The sequence below is a fragment of the Eretmochelys imbricata genome, chromosome 1, assembly GCF_965152235.1.
Source record: "Eretmochelys imbricata isolate rEreImb1 chromosome 1, rEreImb1.hap1, whole genome shotgun sequence".
NCBI classification, from domain to species: Eukaryota; Metazoa; Chordata; order Testudines; family Cheloniidae; genus Eretmochelys; species Eretmochelys imbricata.
In genome coordinates this window covers 44,925,677-44,950,228 of record NC_135572.1, presented here as the reverse complement: position 1 = coordinate 44,950,228, position 24,552 = coordinate 44,925,677, and the positions used below count along the sequence as shown (strand labels likewise).

Sequence of the window (24,552 nt, the reverse complement as noted above, 5' to 3'; positions counted from 1 at the left end):
TCCCACTACCAAGAAAATTGTTGTACTGTATTCATAAACAAAATTACAGTACATAGATAAGACTTCCTAGTGATCCTTTAAATCAGACTGTGTATCCTTGTGGTTTCAAACCAGACTGTTCAGTTTCAGTGTTGTGATGTTAATAAAGCTGTGGGTAATGAGAATTATAGGCTGTTCTTGAGATTACCACTGTAAGGGTTTATTATTGTCAAGTGTGACAGAAGAGCCTAGCTGTGGTTCACTTTAGTGGTTTGGCTTATCTGTTACTAATTTTGCTATTTTCACTGGTTCCAAGCTGTCAAAAAACTTTATATAAACTTTCTGTAAAAGCTCCTAAATCCAAGGTCTTACACAAATTGAATTTTACTTTATTTAAAAAAAAAAAAAAAAAAAACCTGAGACTTTCAAGGGGGAACTGGAAGTTCACTTTGGAATCCTGAGGGGACAGCTGTTCCAGAACTAAAATGACCTTGCTACAGAGCTGCTCCTATAGACTTAATTCAGCAGCGCTACTGAAGGATTCCTTTATGTGATGACAAGAGAAAAGTGAATGCTGTGAACTTGGGTTTATAATAGTAACATGAGGGACTTCTGCAAATAAAGCTAGGGAGAGAAATGGTTGAAAATGTTCTGTTTAGATGAAATGGGTGGCTGGATTGCAGCAGTCAAGGACTCACTTGCCATCAGATTCCTTAGTGAGTTGTGGGAAATGATGCCAGTAACTTGCATCTATTTATAAAGTTAAAAACTAAATATCAGTCTCCATTAATATAATGTATTGCCTAGGTTTAAAGTTATGCAAAAAATACAATCGTTTATCATCTTCGTTGATTTTTTTGTCTGGGCGTATTAAATTAATATCAATCTTGTACTTATATATCACTTTTCATCCCAAAAGATCCCAAAGCATTTTAGGACATGTACAGATATATACAATTATATGCTTGCATACATATGAAAAGTAATTCTCTCACCACCTAATTTCAGCTAGAAGAGAGTGAAATTTTTCAGCTGAATAGTTTATTCACCAAAAAACGCAGTTTGGTCAACCTGAAACTATTTGTGAATTTGACACTGAGACTTTGACTACAAATATGAATGACTACATATTGCCACTGTGAATGCCAATCAAGAGTTACTGGGCTAACAAAAGCATGTCAGAATGATTTGGTGGCTAGGGCCACTTAGACCTCCTTTCTATAGGAGACCCACGTTGAAGTTTCTGCTGTGACTATTTACTTATTTAGGCAGTGATAAAGCTTCCATGGGAAAATGAGAGCAGCCTTTATTAGAATAGCCTATAGCCCAGTGGTTAGGGTACGGTCCTGCCATGTAAGACTCCCAAGTTCAAATCCCTTTTCCACATCAGTGGCGGGGGATTGAAACCAGTTCTCCTGCATTCCAAGTGAGTACCCTACGCACTGGGCTGAAAATTGTAAGGGAGTCCAGTGCCTCCCAGAAAAATCTGTTTTCTGATCGATTTGTTCAACCTGAAACTGATTTCTGGATTCCGTTCCACTTGAACCAAGTTCTTTACATTATTTTCAGAACTGCTGGCAAACTAAAAAATCTATTATTGGCCCCTCTCTAATTGCAGCTACATCTACGCTGGCTGGCAGCCACCAATGGCACACTTCCAAAAGTGCAGGAAAGGGAAAATTTTGCCCAAGGACACTGGACCAAATCCATCCTTTTACAAAACACATCTTAGGGTCTTTAACAGCCATTCAGAACACAAAGGACCTCATTTTTAACGTCTTATCTGGCATGTTACCACACATGCAGTAAACGCTGCAGAATTCCGCTTACCTGGTGCAGAAGGATGAAGGCCTGAATGAGCCCTCCTCTGGATTTGGACATGCAGAGTGTTTTTGTAGAAAAGTGGCTTTTTAAAATATTTGTATTTGTTTTGTCTTCCTCGTCCACTAAATGCTGCCTCTGGTCACGAATAGCTCTTCTTGGAGTAGACGTCGCCATGTATTCCACTTCAGAGTGTGTGTGTGTGTGTACATGCGTGCCCAGCACTCCAGAGCTGGAGAATTTTACTGAGCAGTACCCATCGAGGGGCAGTGCTCGTGCTTTGCTGCCACAGCCCCTCCCCTGGCTATATTAGGCAGTGCCAGCCTGAGCCCCCTCAGTTCCTTCTCACAGCTCGTAGCTGGAATCAGAGCTCTGTGTGGTCTTAGACTCACATTCTCTCACTAGTTAAGCATTTTTTATAGACGTATATAGTTAGTAGTACCCTTAGTGCTACTTAGAAGAGTGTTAGTTGTATTTAGTTAAGTATTCCCCCGTGAGGCCCTAACTGGGGGTTAAACATTGTCCATTGGGTCGGGGGGCGATCCTTTCTCACATACACATTACACTGTGCTTACTGGCCCCTCTGGGTCTCATTCTAAACACAGAAAAGTCAATGCTGGTCCCCACTCAGAAAATAGAGTTCACTGGGGCCCTAATAGGCTCTGAATTTTAGAGCATTCCTGCGGGTCAACCATTTCCAGACAATTCGCCACCTTTGTTTCGGTCTGCAGTCTCAACCTTCCCCGACAGTTCGGATGTGTCTTTTCCAATGCTATGGTGGTGAGATTCTTCAAAGGAATCTTCATCTCCGTCTGCTGGGGTGGAAACCACTTCCCTTGTGGACCTTAACACGGTCTTAGCAGCTCTCATGGGACCTCCATTCAAAACTCTGGCATCCTGCCCCTTTCCTTTCTTATGTAAAAAAACTGCATTCCTCGTCATGCTGCAGCTACACCCAAAATTTGTGTCTAAAGTGGTCTCTGTTTCATTTAAGCTAGGTGGTATATTTGCTTGTGTTTTTACTAAGCTGCATTCATCGCCAGAGGAGCAGCATCTTCACACCAGAAAATGTCTGGGCTTTTACATGGAGAGGACTAAACCCTGTCAGCTTCACCTCATCTCTTGGTGTAGACTGTATGTAGGGACAGGCAGTCTCCTCACAGACGATCTCTAAGTGGATAACTCCCTGCATCCAGACTGCATATGAAATGGCTTCAGCTTCACCTACTCTACAGGTGTGAGCTCATTCTATGAGAGCACAAACAACATCAATCTTGTTGTTAAGTGACATCTCAGTGTTGGATGTTTGCAGGGCTCCCACATGGTCATCAATGCATACGTTTACAAACCATGATGCCCTTACTGTGCCATCCAGAGCAAGATGCGAACTTTGGGAAGGTGGTCCTGCAGTCTTTGTTTAAATAGACTCCGAGGGGGTACTGCTTTTGTGAGTCACTTAAGTGGAATACGCAGCTGCATTTACCCGAAGAAGAAGAAGCGGTTACTTACTGTAACTGTTGTTCTTTGAGATGTAATGCAGACATGTATTCCATGACCCACCCTCTGTTCTCTCTGCATCAGAGTCCAGTCTCTGGGAATTTGGTGTGAAGGAACTGAAGGGGATCAGGGCTTCACATAGTTAGAGAAAGGGCTATGGCCATAAGGCGCAAGTGCCACTCCTCTATGGGTAGTGCTAGACAAAATTATCCAGCTCCGGTCCGCTGGGCGCACACACACCTAAGTGGAATGCATGTCTGCATCACATCTCGAAGAACCACAGTCACAATAAGTAACTGTTTCTTAGTTAGAGGAACACAGATGTAGATCTGTATCAGATTTCCCATACTGTTACTTTCTTACTCCACTTAGCAGTGCAACAGCACATGATTCCTAAGCTGATATCACCACGGAAAAACATTCTCTAGCAGTACATATCCCAAATATCATTGTTACTTTATCAGTGTTACAGCTACTGGACCAGATGTCTGACATCTGGACATAGAACAAAGAAGCAAAAATTGTGCTATTTTTATCTTGCTCGCTTGGAACTTGATCCTGTGAATTGCTCAGAAACCTCAACTTCCATTAAATCAATGGAAGTTGAAGGTATGCAGCGCCTCACAAGTTGAGCCATTAGGATGCGCAGAATGGTGGAAGATGGGATATTTTGATCCTTGTGGGCTTCGTTGTGGCACCCAAATTCCTGCTGTCTATACTAAACCGGAGGAAGAGCTCTGTGTAGCTTGAAAGCTTGTCTCTCACACCAGCAGAAGTTGGTCCAGTAAAAGCTACTACCTGACATACTTGCCCTTTTAAACTGTCCTTTTGTCAGCACATTACCTCCAGATCTGACCCCTGGTCTCACTAAAGGATGCTTGTTGCTGGATTCAAAGAAGCTTTTATTATATGCTTCAGAGCTCTTGCAGTGGAATATAAAAACATATTGGACAGTTAGCTGTTGTTTTTTTTTTTTCAACAAACTGTGATGAAAGAGAGAAAAAGAAACTAATTTAGAAAGTTAACATAGGTGCCGTCTCACTGCTTGGGGCAGCAGTGTGTACAGATTGGGGTGATAGAAGTGCTGCTCTGCTGTGCTTCAGGGTGTAAGATGATTGCTGTATACGATCAGGATTTTGGAAGAATTTCCTCTGTGCTATAATTTTTCACAGTAAGGTCATAGTATTGAAGTTTATTTAATTGTTTTTGGTTTCTCATAAGCTCCTGTTGTATGCCTTTAAGGAGCAATTTCTGGTACCACAGTAACACTAAATCTGCTGGTATTACTGGATAAGATGAGATATTTGGGTTTATCAGAACAATGAGCTGTTCCACTTTATTCAGGTTCCTGTAGACCCCAGATATACAGCTGTACTAGCTAGCTATCAAATGTGTTTTTGTTTTCTCTGATACATCCAGCATTAGACTTTACCAGCGGCAGGATGCTAGACTTGATGGCCCATTGGTCTGCTCTGGCATGGCAATTCCTACATTCCCCTTCCCACACAGCAGCTGCTGTTAGATTAATGATAAGGGCCTTGTTTTCAAATAACTCCTTTGGTCTCTACTATAGACATCACTACTCTTGCTGTGACTAGGGATGTGAGAAATCCACATTTTCAAATGATCTCATATTATGGACTTAGCTAAAAACTTATCAGGTACCAAGTACAAACCTGGATGATAAAACACTACACAGTTCATATAAAAACTGTTAAATTCAACTGTTTAATAAATGCTTAATGCTCTATTGTCCTTTATTTCACAAGAGAGCATATCTGTGCGAAACATTTCATTGCTTAGGAAATGTCACTAAAAATATTGCTTACCTTTAAAAGGGCCAGCAGCTCATTTAAAACCACACTCAAGCATATCTTTGTCTTTTTTTTATGTGAGATGCTGATCAATTAGACAGCAGAATATGATGTATCATAAAATCACAGTCTGGAGTGATTATACAGTGTGGAGATACAATAGATTCCCATGAACATATAGCAAGCTGTTAACAGAGAAAGTAATTTTCTACTCTTTTGAGGACCACAGTAGCACTCTGGTAGGCAATAGTTGTTAGCGAAAAAAGTCGAGCAAACGTATTCTCTGTGCGGGAATTATGTGAGCATTTTATATGGTGAACCAGTGTTAATACTGCAGTAACCGATTAAGAGCATGTCTTTGCAAAACATACCCTAATTACATGACAGTGATGAATATTGGGGTGCCAACATGTCACAACCGGCACTCAAGTGACCTCTGTTTATCCTACGTACTGGAGTCTCCTCTTCTCGGTACCAGGACCTCTGCAGAGTCTTTGTCTGAAACAGGAGTCTTCCCCACTGCCCTACCACACTACCATGCTTTCTAGTGTGGACTTGGACAGCAAACCAAAGGAGCAGGGGTGAAAGTGAGCTGGTACGGGTCAGTCCTGCGTACCAGTAAGAACCCGCACCGGCCCATACACTTTAAAGCGTTGCCATGGCAGCGCTTTTAATGTCCCTGCCCCTTTTGCCTCCCCTGTCAGCGGCCCTGCTGGTAGGGTCCGTACTGGCAGGGCCACCGACGGAAAGCGGGGAAGGGGCAGCAACGTTAAAGCGCTCTCCGCTGCAAAGGACCGTTCTTAAAGCACTGCTGCGGCAGTGCTTTAACGTCACTGCCCCTTCCCCCTGCCGGCGGCCCTGCTGGTCGGGTCCATCCCAGCAGGGCCGCCGACAGGGGAGGCAAAAGGGGCCGGGACATGAAAGCGCTGCCGCACCAGCGCTTTAAGGATGGTCCTTTGCCGCCACCGTGCTTTAATGTTGCTCTCACACACACCCCCACGTCGGCGGAGCCGCGGCAAAGGAGCCTGCAGCGCTTTAATGTTCCTGCCCCTTTTGCCCCCCCCCCCCCCCCGGCTACTGACGGGCCCGGGGTGGGAGGGAGCAGCTGTGTCCAGAGCCCTGGGCCCTTTAAATCGACACGGGAGCCCTGGGCGGCGCGGGCCAGCCGGACTGGAAGGGCTGGCGGGGGGACGCTGGCCCCCTCCAGCCCCGCCCCTTCCACTCGAGGCCCCGCCCCTTCCGGGGGCCGGAGCCTCCCCGTCCCGTACTGGTAAGTGGCCTCAGTTCCTTTCACCCTTGCAAAGGAGGCAGTATTGCAATATTCCTCCTAGGCTCCCTGTGGTGTCCAGTACCAACAGGGCTCCTGAGCATACCCTCAGGTGGGCCCACCAACAACAACTTGGTATGGTCAACCATGGGCACCACCACTGGGCTCTATGGCACCATCGCTCCAGTGGGACCCTTGGGCTGCATATTGTCCCCATGCCTCTCAGGCTTCTAGCCCCACCCAAGAACCTTCTAGACACACACACCCCTCCCGCGCAGCTGCAGTGTCCAGAGCTTCAGAACCTCCAGAAGAAATCGTGGATGAATGGGAAGGACAGTGTTGAGGAGGAGGTGACCATGAGGCGCATATCCTCCTCCTCCTTCTCCCCAGATGAGGCCTTTATGTCTTCCCCCACCATCTCTGGCTGATAACTTTTGCCTCTTCCAAGACCTAGCGAAGAGAGTGGTGGGCACTCCTCAGATACCACTACAAGAAGTCAAGGACACCCACCACAAACTCCTTGACATACTCCTTGTCCTCAGAAATTGCTCACCCTATTAATGAGGCTATGCTGGACCCCGCAAAAGCCATATGGCAGACCCCAGCATCAGTAGCACCTACTTGCAAGCATGTGGACAAAAACTGTTATGTCCCAGCAAGTGAGGCAGAATTCCTTTTCTTCCACCCTCCATCCAACTCCATCATGATGGATGCTGTTAATTCTCATGGCCATCAACACAAGATGAGGACTGGCAGTAGTTGGACCTTTTTGGGAGGAAAGCATACACCTCGGCCGTGCTACAGTTTTGAATCACCAATTACCAAGCCCTAATGGTGAAATACAACTACATAAACTATTAAAAACGGAACAGTTTTATTAAACAGCTGCCTGAGTCACACCATGGCCAATTTAAAGCCATTATTTAGGAGGGACAGGACAACTAGTGGCCAAGCCAGTGCTACAGTCTGCCCTCGGTGCAGCCAACAAAACAGCCAGGTCCATCTCCGCAGTGGTGATTATGCTTTGTGACTACATCTGTCAAGCTTCCCAAAAGAGTGTTGAAGAACTTTCCTTTGAAGGCACTAAGCTCTTTGCAGAGAAGCTGGATGCCTCTCTTCACACCCTAAAGGATTCTAGGGTCGCTCTCCACTTACTGGGCATCTACATGCCAGGACAAAAGAGGAAATTTAGTCCGCAGCCCCAGCACAAACCACACACTTCCCAATACCCGACTCAGCACTACTATGAGCCACAGTCATTTAAAGTATCGAGAAATTTTGTCTCTGCATTTCGTCCTGAGGTGACATGTACCCAGTCAATATGGGGATAATTGAAATCCCCCACTATTACTGAGTTCTTTATTTTGATAGCCTCTCTAATCTCTCTTAGCATTTCATTGTCACTATCACTGTCCTGGTCAGGTGGTCGATAATAGATCCCTACTGTTATGTTCTTATTAGAGTATGGAATTACTATCCATAGAGTTTCTATGGAACATGTGGATTCATTTAAGATTTTTATTTCATTTGATTCTACATTTTCTTTCACATATAGTGCCCCTCCCCACTCCCGCATGACCTGTTCTGTCCTTCCGATATATTTTGTACCCCGGAATGATTGTCTCCCATTGATTGTCCTCACTCCACCAGGTTTCTGTGATGTCTCTTATATCAATATCCTCCTTTAACATGAGGCACTCTAGTTCACCCATCTTATTATTTAGACTTCTAGCATTTGTGTACACACACTTTAAAAACTTGTCACTGTTTATTTGTCTGCCCTTTTCTGATGTGTCAGATTCTTTATGTGAATGTTTCTCATCTGATCTGGCCCGTACTTTACCCTCTTCCATCCTCTCCTCCTGACTAAAACCTAGTGAATCTCTATCAATAGACTCTCCTGTAAGAAAAGTCTCTGTCCAATCCATGTGCGCCTCTGTAGCAATCAGCTTTCCCCCATCTCTTCATTTAAAAACTGCTCTGCAGCCTTTTTAATGTTAAGTGCCAGCAGTCTGGATCCACTTTGGTTTAGGTGGAGCCCATTCCCTTCATGTACAGGCTTCCCCATCCCAAAAGTTTCCCCAGTTCCTAATAAATCTAAACCCCTCCTCTCTACGCCATTGTCTCATCCACGCATTGAGATTCTGAAGCTCTGCCTGCCTACCTGGCCCTGCACGTGGAGCTGGAGACATTTCTGAGAATGCCACCATAGAGGTCCTGGATTTCAGTCTCTTTCCTAGCAGCCTAAATTTGGCCTCCAGGACATCTCTCCTACCCTTCCCTATGTCAGATGTTGCATGCAGCCATATAACTCCCATTGACGTCTATGGGGTTTTGGGGGTGAGTGCACGTCTTCCACGATGATAGGGCCCAAGATCTTTACAGTGTTCAGTGCTCATGTTTAGAAGAGAAGGCATAGAAGCAATACGTTCAAGGGAAAAAATAAATTTCTAGGTGTCTCTGTGTAATTAGAGAGGAATGAAAGACCAAAATGGTACATTTTTGTAATTCCAGTATACTAAAATATCAACTATAGTGTTCAAATTAAGACAGCAATAGAAGGAATAAAATCTGTTCAAGATTTTTAAAATGTATTAGCGTTAAAATTTAGGAAATATCTACTGTTGGATTGCTTCTATATCCTTATAAGCTATTTATCTGACCAACTCTTTCTGTATAAGTCTTAGTAATTTAAAAGAAAAAATCAGATTAAAATTTGGAATAATTGGGAAATTGGCAGGAAAGGTTAGAGATTCCTTTAATTTTAAATTATATCTGCTTAGGGTGGGTTGGGTTAGAAAAAAAATGTTTTTCTACTACTGAAAGAAAAACAATTTTCTTTCTCCTTTTAACAGTTAATAAGCAAAGAAAAATAGCAAAAAAAACATTCCTTGGTAAGTCAAGTGTATTTCAGGAAGCCAGGCCTACTCTCTCAAATCTTATTAAAGAGATTCTTTAGCTATATTATAAAATTGGTGCCATGTATACTTTAATGAAGGGATTATATTAGGGCTATGTGCACTTGAGCAGGAATTTGAGTCTTGCATTGAGAGATACATCTGAAACAAAGAGGATTTTAATCAGGATACATTATTAATGAATTGCATATGAGATACATAAACCTGCTTTATTAGGCAAACTGTAAATGAGCTTATTTGGTAAGAGCATGCAAAATGTGTGTGTTAAGAGAGGATATTTTGAGAATTTAACTCATCTCTATATAGTAAAGGCATCTGGCTGTAATTGGTGCCTGTGGCAATTGTTGATACCCTGATTATATTAGCTTTCTGTGCCCTTTAGCAGGATTGGGAAAACATTTCTAGTACTCGTTAAGTTGTCTATTATCAAGACATCATAAATATACACATTTAGAATAGATGATTTGCTCTCCGATTGCCTTAGAGCGCTTAAATAAATTAGTTCCTACTGTTTCAGGCATTAATGTTGAAGTAATAATTATGCATAAGGCAATAAAAATGCAATTAAAATTGCCTTCAAACTTACTGGAGTGGGGACATTTTCTGAAAATGTTACTTGCTCTTTTCTTAAAATACATTCTAAAGCCAGGTGGATGGACTGTGTGGCTCAGGATATTGGTAATGGAATATTGAGCTTTTCCCCTTTAGGTCACCAGCTTGCATCCAGCTCAAATCAGTATTGGCAAAGTTGTTACCATCTGTCGGCTATTCAGTGACCTCTACAATGAGGTGGTGATCTGATTTCGTAGTGTGCAAGTGCCCATGTACAGTTGGCACTGAGTTTTTCAAAAATGAGAGTCATTACATATAAAGAATGCAACCACGCTTTAAGGCCGAAACTATGGACTGTGTCTCTGTATTTAACGTGCTCCATTTTTCGATACTGCGGAAGATAATATATAACATTAGCTAGAGATCTCAGATCTCTGCAATATTAGCCATAATAAAGTAAGGTAATAATAGTGTGTCAGCCTGGATTTTCAGTCTTAGTTTTCAGTCATGAATTTCCTTGCATTAAAGTCAGACGCCTTATGTTCCCTGGACATATTTTTTTTTATAACTGAATTTTAAATAAAGTGTTCCAACTGTTTTGGCAGTCAGGCAATAGTTAAATTGAAAAGAATGTTTCTTTTCCAGAAAAGCCATTTAATAACATTCGGTCCATTTGTGTCTAGCAAGACTATACTCAAGCACTGCAAACCCCAGGAGCTTGGCAAGCCAGGCAGACTTGGCAAGTTTTCTGAGCGACTCACCAAGTCTGAGTCAAGCATGGGTAGCTGTGGCTTGCACAGATTCAATTGTATTTAGTATTTCTTGTTAACAAGAACATTAAGACAGAGGATTTTTTTCCATAACCTCAAAAAGTAATACATAGTCTGTAAAAACAAATAGTATTTAACAAACTACACATGAGAATTTATGGCTTATGTCCGCTTCATAATAAATATATTTGTGTATTATTTTACACTGAGACTCCATGATTTGTGTTCCTTGACATTAAAATATTAAGGAAATAGACCATGGATTCTTTGTTGTGTTGATTGGCGTTTGCTAGTGTGAAACCCTGCAAAGACAAGCATAGCCATTATTTTATAGTGTGTCATAACCATACAACTCCATCTCATGTTGAGAAAGAGGGTAATGCAAGTAAGCTTGTGTAAGCATTGAAAATACAGCATGTTCTCATTTTGCTTCCGTTTTACCTGTATGGAGCCTGCTAAAAGGAAAACTGTCAAGTTTGGATTTTAAAGTACCAAAATTTTCTTTTAAAATCTGTGTTTTTGTTCATTCTTGCCCATCTAAATAGTATTTCCCTTGAAACAAGTGCATTTGATTATCCAACATATGATTATTTCAATAAAAGATACTTTTTAGGGTCAGATGAGGTTTCAGAAGATTTTGATTTTTCCTTTAAAATTTCTAGCGCCTGTAACTGATAACATTTAGTCTGAGAAACTTAATAAAATGCTACAAATGTTATTTGTATAGCAAAGTCGGAGACAAACTTTTCCAGGGGAAGATGTTTGAAAGAGTCAGAAAGAGTCTTGTTACCAAAGCCTTGAAGTTGACTCTGTTCATTGGGGTTCCAGAGAACTGAGCAGAGCACTGGGATGCCTGCGTTGCTGAGTAGACAGATGGACTGCTGTATTCTGAACTCATTGTTTCTGAGATAAGCATCTTCATTCGTAGCTACAGTGAACTGTAGAAAAGAAACCTGGATCCCCATTGCCAAAGATCTGGGAATATGTTTCAGAAAATTAGCTGTATTTGTTTTGTATTTGTATTGGCTAGTGGAAGCCCTGATGGAATGGAGGTGTAGCTTATGGAAATTAGGGAATTTGAATGCTTCTTCATCTCTCTTTTTTTTTTTCTTCCTCCTCACCTGCTCTGTGCATTGCACCTGGCATATGTACTTAAACATGTCAAGACACTGGTTGAGCAATGTGAGAAGTAAGGTCAAGGAAGCTGGCTACTCACCATTTTTAAGCAGAACTTGCAAGGCAACATAGCATTCTGGCTGCAATAGTTTCTAAGACTTTCCAGGAATTACAGTGGTGCTGTTTTTATCCAGATAGTGTCAAATAAGACATTACAGACTTCAGAACATGTTTACCATGACATTTCTAACACTTGCCGAGATGTGATGGAAACCAGGAGAGCTTCTAACTTTGCGTACATGAACAAGTTGTCGGTAGCCTATAAATAGTTTTAGGGATTTTTTTTTTAGTGCAGTGATGCCAATACTACAAATTGCTCCATCACCTTAGTGATCTAACTTAAATAAGCAGTTCTGTAGCAATATTTAAAATGCAGGACTTTAAAAGAAACAACTGTGGGACACTGCTGATAATTATTTTTAGAGCACATGAAGCAGCTGTCTTCAGATGGTGGTCCACATTCCACACCCTTCTCTCCTCTTCAATATGTGGAAACATTTAGCGCAATATTGATCTAAAGTTTTTGTGTAACTTTCTTCTGTTTCAGCTTTGGTTTGCATTTGTTAATGGATTTTCTGGGCAGATTTTATTTGAGCGATGGTGCATCGGCCTGTACAATGTGGTAAGTATTCCATATCTCGGCTTGATGATATGCAGAACCTCAGTGACATTCCATTGTTGTTTATGTCTGTGCAGTTTATCTCAGCCAACCATCTGAACACATATCATGAAGTACAAACACATTTTTAGGGCCTTTGTTGATCTGCCCTAGACTGTAGATGCAAAAGATCCTGGATGTTTATTTTTAATCACAGCCAATGTATTTGGAATAGTGCCTTGAAAATATTAGCACTTTTATCTTAATAATATTCTTTCATTAGTTCTCTGTATGTTTATGCAATTCAAATTCTTCAAAGTATTTCAGACTATTTTTTATATTTAAACATTTTTATTTTTCTTCTTTTTTCCTAGTCGACATAAATATATATTTATCTTCAAAAAAAAGAAAAGGAGGGCTTGTGGCACCTTAGAGACTAACAAATTTATTTGAGCATAAGCTTTCGTGAGCTACAGCTCACTTCATTGGAGTGGAAAATACAGTGGGGAGATTTTATATACAGAGAGAACATGAAATAATGGGTGTTACCACACACACTGTAACAAGAGTGATCAGGTAAGGTGAGCTATTACCATCAGGAGAGCGGGGTGGGGGGGCGGAGGGAACCTTTTGTAGTGATAATCAAGGTGGGCTATTTACAGCAGTTGACAAGAACGTGTGAGGAACAGTGTCTGTGTGGGGTGGAATAAACGTGGGGAAATAGGTTTACTTGGTGTAATGGTACATCCACTCCCAGTCTTTATTCAAGCCTAAGTTAATTGTGTCCAGTTTGCAAATTAATTCCAATTCAGCAGTCTCTCGTTGGAGTCTGTTTTTGATGGGTCGTCCTTCAGGATAGGTTGTAGATCCTTGGTGATGCGTTGGAGAGGTTTTAGTTGGAAGCTGAAGGTGATGGCTAGTGGCATTCTGTTATTTTCTTTGTTGGGCCTGTCCTGTAATAGGTAACTTCTGGGTACTCTTCTGGCTCTGTCAATCTGTTTCTTCACTTCACTTCAGCAGGTGGGTATTGTAGTTGTAAGAACGCTTGATAGAGATCTTGTAGGTGTTTGTCTTTTCCATGGGTCCAGATGATGAAGATGTCATCAATGTAGCACAAGTAGAGTAGGGGCATTAGGGGACGAGAGCTGAGGAAGTGTTGTTCTAAGTCAGCCATAAAATGTTGGCATACTCTGGGGCCATACGGGTACCCATAGCAGTGCCACTGATTTGAAGGTATACATTGTCCCCAAAAGTGAAATAGTTATGGGTGAGGACAAAGTCACAAAGTTCAGCCACCAGGTTTGCCATGACATTATCAGGGATAATGTTCCTGATGGCTTGTAATCCATCTTTGTGTGGAATGTTGGTGTAGAGGGCTTCTGCATCCATAGTGGCTAGGATGGTGTTTTCAGGAAGATCACCGATGGATTGTAGTTTCCTCAGGAAGTCAGCGGTGTCTCGAAGATAGCTGGGAGTGCTGGTAGTGTAGGGCCTGAGGAGGGAATCTACATAGCCAGACAGTCCTGCTGTCAGGGTCCCAATGCCTGAGATGATGGGGTGTCCAGGATTTCCAGGTTTATGGATCTTGGGTAGCAGATAGAATACCCCTGGTCGGGATTCTAGGGATGTGTATGTGAGGATTTGTTCTTGTGCTATCCTGAAGGACGACCCATCACTCTCACAGATCTTGGGAGACAGGCCAGTCCTTGTTTAGAGACAGCCCCCAACCTGAAGCAAATACTTACCAGCAACCACACAACAAAACCACTAACCCAGGAACCTATCCTTGCAACAAAGCCCGTTGCCAACTGTGTCCACATATCTATTCAGGGGACACCATCATAGGGCTTAATCACATCAGCCACACTATCAGAGGCTCGTTCACCTGCATATCTACCAATGTGATATATGCCATCATGTGCCAGCAATGCCCCTCTGCCATGTACGTTGGCCAAACTGGACAGTCTCTGTGTAAAAGAATAAATGGACACAAATCAGATGTCAAGAATTATAACATTCAAAAACCAGTCGGAGAACACTTCAATGTCTTTGGTCACTCGATTACAGACCTAAAAGTGGCAATTCTTCAACAAAAAAACTTCAAAAACAGACTCCAATGAGAGACAGCTGAATTGGAATTAATTTGCAAATTGGATACAATTAACTTAGGCTTGAATAAAGACTGGGAGTGGATGTGTCATTGAACATGGGGAAATAGATTTACACTTGTTGTATTTCCCCCCTCCCCTACTGTTCCTCACACGTTCTTGTCAACTGCTGGAAATGGCCCACCTTGATTATCACTACAAAAGGTTCACCCCGCCCCGCCCCCCTGCTCTCCTGATGGTAATAGCTCACCTTACCTGATCACTCTTGTTACAGTGTGTGTGGTAACACCCATTATTTCATGTTCTCTGTGTATATAAAATCTCCCCACTGTATTTTCCACTGTATGCATCCGATGAAGTAAGCTGTAGGTCACGAAAGCTTATGCTCAGATAAATTTTTTAGTCTCTAAGGTGCCACAAGTACTCCTTTTCTTTTTGTGGACTAACACGGCTGCTACTCTGAAACCATATATTTATCTTGTACCATGTTTTTGGACTTTTTGTCCTTCATTTATTATTGTATTATGGTAGCTTCTAAAGCCCCTTATCGTTTTCATCCATGGGAGGCTATTTTTAGGCATTTGGCTTCCACAATCAATACTAAAGATTTATTCTGTTCCTTGGTTTTATAGAAACTTGGTCTATCAGTTCACTGACATCTACTAGTGACATTATTAGTTACATCTAGTCTGGTGCCTGGATCCACAAGCCTTGACTAAGGCAACTGGGAAACTGCAGGAACTTTTGCCAACATGTGTGAAATTTCCCCATTGTGTGTTGAGTTATTTTGGGAATCTTTAGGATTTTTTAAAACAAATTTACTCCAAATATGTGAAAGCACCAAAAGTCACTAAATAAACTGTTTATATCATTAATGAATAGCTTTAAGTAAAGTTTACTTTTTATTTTACCAGGACTTGTTTTAAAATTTAAAAGTTATAATCCACACAACTCAGTGTCAAATGAGAAAAGATTTTAGGCCAGAGATTTTACATTCTCTCAGTTCTTTGCATCACCCTCACCAGAGATCTAGAAGTTTTCCTAAAGCACCCCACATATTTGCATCTATAAATCTTTTAACATGGTTTCTTTCCAGATGAATCTAGCTACCTTGAATTAAAGCACTTTAACTGGCTACTGCTGCTGAAAGCAATGAAGAAATAGTAAACCATGTTGTCTTTAATTACTGTTATTAGGTCTCAGAATTAACATTTTGATTAGTTTTCTTCAGATGAATGGCAGTTCAGTCTAATCCTAAAGCTATTGTTTCATTATGTCTATATAGTCCAGAGTCACTAAAGACCGAATCCTGCAGAGTTCTGGAGGCACTCAATAACTCAAAGGGATTAGGCGTTAGGATATCACTGTGTGGCCCTATTCTGCTACTTTCACCAACACTGAATAATCCTTTACTTCTTCATAAGTAGTCAGGGGTGCTGCTGGAACAATGTGTATAGTGGGGGTGCTGAGAGCCATGACACCAAACTGTAAACCCTGGATATAATGGAAATCACTTCAAGCCAGGAGGTGCAGCAGCACCCCAAGCGCCCCTAGTTCCAGCACCTATATAAGTAGACCCATCACAATGTTACTTAGTGTGGGTACGGTTGGAAGAACCAGAATTCTGGCCTTGCATAGATTCGCCTTGGAAGGTTACCTTCATAACCAGATGAGCTAAAAGATCTTTTTTTAAAATGAAAACGTAAATACTGCAGAAACCTTGGGAAATACCAAAAATCCCGAGACACCTTAAATCCATCCTATAGCATGGAATCTTCATGGAGCGCATTAGACTAGTGGCCTTAGTTTTGGCTCTCATATCCCGTATGAGAGTGCTGCCATTGAAGCCACCTGGCCTGTTGCTTTATGACTAATTTAAAAGATTATATCATTCATGTAGAAAATGTGCTTGCAATTACTGATCCCCACTAATATCCAGCCCTGTGTGGAGCTGAATCGTCACCTGCACCCTCCAGACATAGTATGCATTGCTGGCAGGAATCACAATCCAGCATGCAAGCAAAAGATTTTGTAAAGATAATAAATAAAACTGCGTCTAATCAGAGATTGTTAGCTGAACTGTAGAAAATTGGATTAGAAATTAATTTCCCAGCATGAAACTGTCAGTTTAGACGATGGGTGAAGATGAGGGAGGGAGAGTATAGTTTTAGGCTACATCCAAGATTCTCAACACACTTAGCAAATGAATTAAGCCTTCAAGGACCACTGTAAAGTAGGTATGATTGTCACGACGGTACAGAGGAGAAGGCTGAGGCAAAGAGAGATTAAGGGCCCAATTCTGCAACACTTATCCACATTGAATAGCCGTTACTCATGGGAGTAATCCTTTTGACTTCAATGGAATTATTCACATGTCTGAGTGCTTTTTATTGTGATTAAGGTTTGCCAGAATTAAACCCAAAGTGACTTGCCCAAGGTGTGTCAGAGTCTCCCTTTTCCTTTCCTCCCCTCTGACACAGGCCAGGATCTGAAGGTACATGGCCCTAGCAATCCCTCTCCCTTCGCAGGAGCCCAGTGTGGGGTTGAGACCTCCACAGTAGTTCTGGAGCTGAGTGCTCCTTTGAGAAGACCACAGCATCCTTCAAAAAGGAGAGGCCTGGCAGCAGTGCCCACAGCCACTGCTGTCAATAGCACAAGGTGTTGGGGGTGGGTGAAAACTTTAGGGGCACATGCCCCCCAGAAACCCCTCCTCCCAGCAGTATCAGGAACCCTATAATGTCAGCAATTCTGGCCTCTGAGCTGTTTCGTGGTGTTGGGAGATTGGCTGTTGGGTGTGGGAGGTGTGGGTTAGGGGGTAGGTAGTTAACTGAGCAAGAGAATAGGATTTTCTCACTTCTTATAGTTTACTGCTGCATGGAGCCATTCCTGCCCCTGGATGCATCAGGGAGAGTGGGATAACCCTTGAGGTCTTAGTGGTCTCTGAGCCCCCCACATGTCGTCAAATGTATTTGATTTTTCTATGGTATGTTAAAGGTGCCTACAGCTTTAGGGTTTTTTTAATGATTTATAGAAATTGAAATAAAAAAAATGAAAATGTAAAGAGAGGAGGTCTGTTGTCCTAAGGAGAGTAGGGAGAGTTTGTAGTTTTTAAAAGGCGCTAATAATGCTAGATAGAGGAGTGGTTGGGATAGACTGTGTAAAGCCCTTCAAAATAAATAAATTAAACAGTAGGCAAAATCTGGGTCACCTTTTTCAGCCAGAGTGGTGGTGAAAGCAAATATTTAGGGAGCTGCACAAGGGGCTGTGGCTTAATAGGTAATTTTTAGAAGTGATAATTTAAAAACCCCAATACTTTAAACGCTTCAGAAGAATCAGGCAATGCACATTATTAACCTGGGGAACTGTGTGATGTGGTAAACCCAGGACAAACAGATACAAACGGGGGGGGGGGGTAGTAATTAGTCCCAGAGGGTTAAAAGGCCCCTCCCTATCCACTGAGGAGAGAGAACCATGGGGCAATAAGGTTCAGCTGGAAAAGGGGTTGCTAGGGAATCAATTAGGTTCAGCTGACTCCAGCTACTTGGGACCTTTTTAAACCCTCCCCTGGGTGGTAGGAGGGGGAGAGTGAGGGGAGCAGGGAAGCTGCCAGTAGGTTGTTTGCAGCAAGACACCAGACCCTCCCAGTAGGGAGGCTGCACTCACTCGCCAGAAGGGAAGGAAAACATGCACAAGGGACTGACTGTGGAGAGGAGTAGCAGGACCCTGTGTCACCTAGAAGGATTTGCCTTGCCCCAAACCTGAGTCTCCAAGGCTAAAAAGGACTGAGCCTACTGAGGCAAACAAGGTATTTTGCCACAGTGACCATGTTAATGTTATGTTCATGCTCCCTCCCTGATTCCTGCCTCCACTCACCTGAGTATTGCCTTTATTTAGATTGTAAACCCTTTGGTGCATAAGAGATCATATCTAATCTATCTATTTATATGCTTCCCCAGCACCATAGTGTACAAGCATTTCACAATCTTGAATGTATTTTTCCTCACAACACCTTGGTGAGGTACTATTTGTCAAAAATGGCATGTGGAGGGTTGGACCTAGCAGTAGAAGCCGTGGCAGTCTGGTGTAGTGCTTGGTGTTGTGGCATCTGGGCCAGGATCCAAAACCTGAGGTCAGACCTGGACCCAGGAGCAGGTTCGGAACAAAGCAAGAGTAGGGTTGGGTGCGAGACTGGAGCAAGAGCAGGGCTGGAGCAAGGTAAGGCTTGTGGATGGAGTTTGCATAAGAGAAACTGAAGATTTCCTGGACAGACGTCAGGATATGCTTCTACAGGCACAAGGTTCTGAAGATTCAGAGCAGGCTGCACAGCGGGGACAGGAGGCCGGTGAAGAAATTTGGCATCATGTGACCTCCAGAAGAAGAAAGGGGAACGTCCATGTACCAGCAACGCGGATACAGGTAAGTAACCGTTTTCATGTTCTCTCCACAGGTACCAATGCGGAGAGTGGACCAGATGATACGTCTGAGGGAAGGGAGCAGAAGGAGACTCCGCCAGTTGGAAGGCATGAGATGCACTATCCTAGGGTTGGGGGTTCCACGACCACCACTCCCAAGAGAAGGAGGCGGGTGGTGGTGGTCGGGGACTCTCTCCTCAGGGGGACTGAGTCATCTATCTGCCGCCCTGACAGGGAAAACAGAGAAGTCTGCTGCTTCCCAGGAGCTAAGATTCGCAATGTGACGGAGAGACTGCCGAGACTCATCAAGCCCTCGGATCGCTACCCCTTCCTGCTTTTCCACGTGGGCACCAATGATACTGCCAAGAATGACCTTGGCTCTGGGAAGAAGGATAAAGGAGTTTGAGGTGCAAGTGGTGTTCTCGTCCATCCTCCCCATGGAAGGAAAAGGCCTGGGTAGAGACCGTCGAATCGTGGAAGTCAACGAATGGCTACACAGGTGGTGTCGGAGAGAAGGCTTTGGATTCTTTGACCATGAGATGGTGTTCCAAGAAGGAGGAGTGCTAGGCAGAGACGGGCTCCACCTAACGAAGAGAGGGAAGAGCATCTTCACGAGCAGGCTGGCTAACCTAGTGAGGAGGGCTTTAAACTAGGTTCACTGGGGGAAGGAGACCAAAGCCCTGAGGTAAGTGGGGAAGTGAGATACCAGGAGGAAGCACGAGAAGGAGTGTGTGAGAGGGGAGGGCTCCTGCCTCATACTGAGGAAGAGGGGCGATCAGCGGGTTATCTCAAGTGCCTATACATAAATGCACAAAGCCTGGGAAACAAGCAGGGAGAACTGGAAGTCCTGGCAAAGTCAAGGAATTAGGATTTGATTGGAATAACAGAGACTTGGTGGGATAACTCACATGACTGGAGTACTGTCATGGACGGATATAAGCTGTTCAGGAAGGACAGGCAGGGCAGAAAAGGTGGAGGAGTTGCACTGTATGTAAGAGCAGTATGACTGCTCAGAGCTCCGGTATGAAACTGCAGAAAAACCTGAGAGTCTCTGGATTAAGTTCAGAAGTGTGAGCACCAAGGGTGATGTCGTGCTGGGAGTCTGCTATAGACTATTGGACCAGGGGGATGAGGTGGACGAGGCTTTCTTTCGGCAACTCGCAGAAGCTACTAGATCGCTGGCCCTGGTTCTCATGGGAGACTTCAATCACTCTGATATCTGCTGGGAGAGCAATACAGCGGTGTACAGACAATCCAAGAAGTTTTTGGAAACTGTAGGGGACAATTTCCTGGTGCAAGTGCTGGAGGACCCAACTAGAGGCAGAGCTCTTCTTGACCTGCTGCTCACAAACCGGGAAGAATTAGTAGGGGAAGCAAAAGTGGATGGGAATCTGGGAGGCAGTGACCATGAGATGGTCGAGTTCAGGAACCTGACACAAGGAAGAAAGGAAAGCAGCAGAATACGGACCCTGGACTTCAGAAAAGCAGACTTTGACTCCCTCAGGGAACTGATGGGCAAGATCCCCTGGGAGAATAACATGAGGGGGAAAGGAGTCCAGGAGAGCTGGCTTTATTTTAAAGAATCCTTGTTGAGGTTACAGGGACAAACCATCCCGATGTGTAGAAAGAATAGTAAATATGGCAGGCGACCAGCTTGGCTTAACAGTGAAATCCTTGCCGATCTTAAACACGAAAAAGTAGCTTACAAGAAGTGGAAGATTGGACAAATGACCCGGGATGAGTATAAAAATATTGCTCAGGCATGTAGGAGTGAAATCAGGAAGGCCAAATCACATCTGGAGTTGCAGCTAGCAAGAGATGTTAGGAGTAACAAGAAGGGTTTCTTCAGGTATGTTGGCAACGAGAAGAAAGTCAAGGAAAGTGTGGGCCCCTTACTGAAGGAGGGAGGCAACCTAGTGACAGAGGATGTGGAAAAAGGTAATGTACTCAATACTTTCTTTGCCTCCGTCTTCACGAACAAGGTCAGCTCCCAGACTACTGCACTGGGCAGCACAGCATGGGGAGGAGGTGACCAGCCCTCTGTGGAGAAAGAAGTGGTTCAGGACTATTTAGAAAAGCTGGACGTGCACAAGTCCATGGGGCCGGATGCGTTGCATCCGAGAGTGCTAAAGGAGTTGGCGGATGTGATTGCGGAGCCATTGTCCATTATTTTTGAAAACTCATGGCGATCCGGGGAAGTCCTGGACGACTGGAAAAAGGCTAATGTAGTGCTCATCTTTAAAAAAGGGAAGAAGGAGGATCCTGGGAACTACAGGCCAGTCAGCCTCACCTCAGTCCCTGGAAAAATCACGGAGCAGGTCCTCAAGGAGTCAATTCTGAAACACTTAGAGGAGAGGAAAGTGATCAGGAACAGTCAGCATGGATTCACCAAAGGCAAGTCATGCCTGACTAATCTAATTGCCTTCTATGACGAGATAATTGGTTCTGTGGATGAAGGGAAAGCAGTGGACGTATTCTTGCCAGCAAGTTAAAGAAGTATGAGCTGGATGAATGCACTATAAGGTGGGTAGAAAGTTGGCTAGATTGTCAGGCTCAATGGGTAGTGATCAATGGCTCCATTTCTAGTTGGCAGCCGGTATCAAGCAGAGTGCCCCAAGGGTCAGTCCTGAGGCCCATTTTGTTCAATATCTTCACTAATGATCTGGAGGAGGGTGTGGATTGCACCCTCAGCAAGTTTGCAGATGACACTAAACTGGGAGGAGTGGTAGATCCGCTGGAGGGTAGGGATAGGATACAGAGGGACCTAGGCAAATTGGAGGATTGGGCCAAAAGAAATCTGATGAGCTTCAACAAGGACAAGTGCAGAGTCCTGCACTTAGGACAGAAGAATCCAATGCACCGCTACAGACTAGGGACTGAATGGCTAGGCAGCGGTTCTGCAGAAAAGGACCTAGGGGTTGCAGTGGACGAGAAGCTAGATATGAGTCAGTGTGCCCTTGTTGCCAAGAAGGCCAATGGCATTTTGGGATGTAAAGGTAGGGGCATTGCCAGCAGATCGAGGGACGTGATCCTTCCCCTCTATTCGACTTTGGTGAGGCCTCATCTGGAATACTGTGTCCAGTTTTGGGCCCCACACTACAAGAAGGATGTGGAAAAATTGGAGAGTCCAGCGGAGGGCAACAAAAATGATTAGGGGCCTGGAACACATGACTTATGAGGAGAGGCTGAGGGAACTGGGATTGTTTAGTCTGCAGAAGAGAAGAATGAGGGGGGGATTTGATAGCTGCTTCAACTACCTGAAATGTGGTTCCAAAGAGGATGGATTTAGACTGTTCTCAGTGGTAGCGGATGACAGGACAAGGAGTAATGGTTTCAAGTTGCAGTGGGGGAGATTTAGGTTGGATATCAGGAAAAACTTTTTCACTAGGAGGGTGATGAAACACTGGAATGCATTACCTAGGGAGGTGGTGGAATCTCCTTCCTTAGAAGTTTTTAAGGTCAGGCTTGACAAAGCCCTGGCTGGGATGATTTAACTGGGGATCGGTCCTGCTTTGAGGAGGGGGTTGGACTAGATGACCTCCTGAGGTCCCTTCTGTCAAGGTTCCTCCCCCACTCTGAATTCTAGGGTACAGATGTGGGGACCTGCATGAAAAACCTCCTAAGCTTATCTTTACCAGCTTAGGTCAAAACTTCCCCAAGGTACAAAATATTCCACCCGTTGTCCTTGGACTGGCCGCTACCACCACCAAACTAATACTGGTTACTGGGGAAGAGCTGTTTGGACGCGTCCTTCCCCCCAAAATACTTCCCAAAACCTTGCACCCCACTTCCTGGACAAGGTTTGGTAAAAAGCCTCACCAATTTGCCTAGGTGACTACAGACCCAGACCCTTGGATCTTAAGAACAATGAACAATCCTCCCAACACTTGCACCCCCCCCTTTCCTGGGAAATGTTGGATAAAAAGCCTCACCTATTTGCATAGGTGACCACAGACCCAAACCCTTGGATCTGAGAACAATGAAAAAGCATTCAGTTTCTTACAAGAAGACTTTTAATAAAAATAGAAGTAAATAGAAATGAAGAAATCCCCCCCGTAAAGTCAGGATGGTAGATATCTTACAGGGTAATTAGATTCAAAAACATAGAGAACCCCTCTAGGCAAAACCTTAAGTTACAAAAAAGATACACAGACAGAAATAGTTATTTTATTCAGCACAATTCTTTTCTCAGCCATTTAAAGAAATCATAATCTAACACATACCTAGCTAGATTACTTACTAAAAGTTCTAAGACTCCATTCCTGGTCTATCCCCGACAGAAACCAGCATATAAACAGACACACAGACCCTTTGTTTCTCTCCCTCCTCCCAGCTTTTGAAAGTATCTTGTCTCCTCATTGGTCATTTTGGTCAGGTGCCAGCGAGGTTACCTTTAGCTTCTTAACCCTTTACAGGTGAGATGAGCTTTCCCCTGGCCAGGAGGGATTTCAAAGGGGTTTACCCTTCCCTTTATATTTATGACGCACCCCCCAAATCTCAGCTAGGGTGAAACACTGGCTGGGATTTCTTCCTGGAGCTCTAGGAAAAACAGAGTTAATAAGACACATGCATCTCTAAATATACTACCAAGTACATAAAGACAAACAATATTTTCCACATCTCAAGGACGATTTTAACCAGTTGTTTCTGGGAAACTTTCATGGGAGAGTGCATCAGCCACTTTGTTAGAAGCTCCTGAGATGTGTTGGATGTCGAAATCAAAATCTTGGAGAGCTAAACTCCACCAAAGAAGTTTTTTGTTAGTTTCCTTGACGGTGTGAAGCCACTTCAGTGCAGCATGGTCGGTTTGCAGGTGGAAACGCCGTCCCCAAACATATGGGCGTAGCTTTTCCAGAGCGTAGACAATGGCGTAACATTCTTTTTCAGTGACTGACCAGTTGCTTTCCCTCTCAGACAATTTTTTGCTGAGAAACACTACAGGGTGGAATTGTTGATTAGGTCCTTTCTGCATTAAAACTGCTCCCACACCACGCTCGGACGCATCTGTGGTTACTAGGAACGGTTTGTCAAAGTCTGGGGCCCTTAGTACAGGGTCAGACATGAGTGTCGCTTTAAGCTTGTTAAAGGCCTTCTGACACTTTTCGGTCCACTGAACAGCATTTGGCTGTTTCTTTTTGGTTAGGTCTGTCAGTGGGGCGGCGATTTGGCTGTAGTGCGGTACAAATCGTCTGTAATAACCGGCCAAGCCTAAGAAGGATTGAACCTGTTTCTTTGACTTTGGGACAGGCCACTTTTGGATAGCATCCACTTTGGCCTGTAGGGGGCTGATAGTTCCTTGACCCACTTGGTGTCCAAGGTAAGTCACTCTGTTTAGGCCTATTTGACACTTCTTAGCCTTAACAGTTAGTCCTGCCTCCCTTATGCGCTCAAGGACTTTGTGTAGATGTTCCAGGTGGTCTGCCCAGGAATCCGAAAATATGGCCACATCGTCAAGGTAGGCGACTGCATATTCTCCTAATCCCACTAAGAGACCATCTACAAGTCTTTGGAAAGTGGCGGGTGCATTTCGCAACCCAAAAGGGAGTACATTAAATTCATACAGCCCGAGATGTGTGGTGAAGGCTGACCTTTCCTTGGCAGATTCATCTAGCGGTACCTGCCAGTACCCCTTGGTTAAGT

The 24,552-nt window shown here is 43.7% G+C and overlaps 1 protein-coding gene across 2 annotated transcripts in view; it reads left to right on the top strand.

The window, feature by feature from the left end:
• The window catches only part of ATP8A2 (ATPase phospholipid transporting 8A2), a 668,324-nt gene that overhangs the window by 467,256 nt on the left and 176,516 nt on the right, over nt 1-24,552 (top strand). Inside the window, exon 28 of one of the 2 annotated variants that reach the window (XM_077809582.1) lies at nt 12,342-12,416. The exons of the other annotated variant lie outside the window; for it this stretch is intronic. Within the exon in view, the coding sequence (XP_077665708.1) occupies nt 12,342-12,416 (75 nt within the window). The remainder of the gene's footprint in view (nt 1-12,341; nt 12,417-24,552) is intronic. 2 annotated transcript variants of the gene reach the window in all.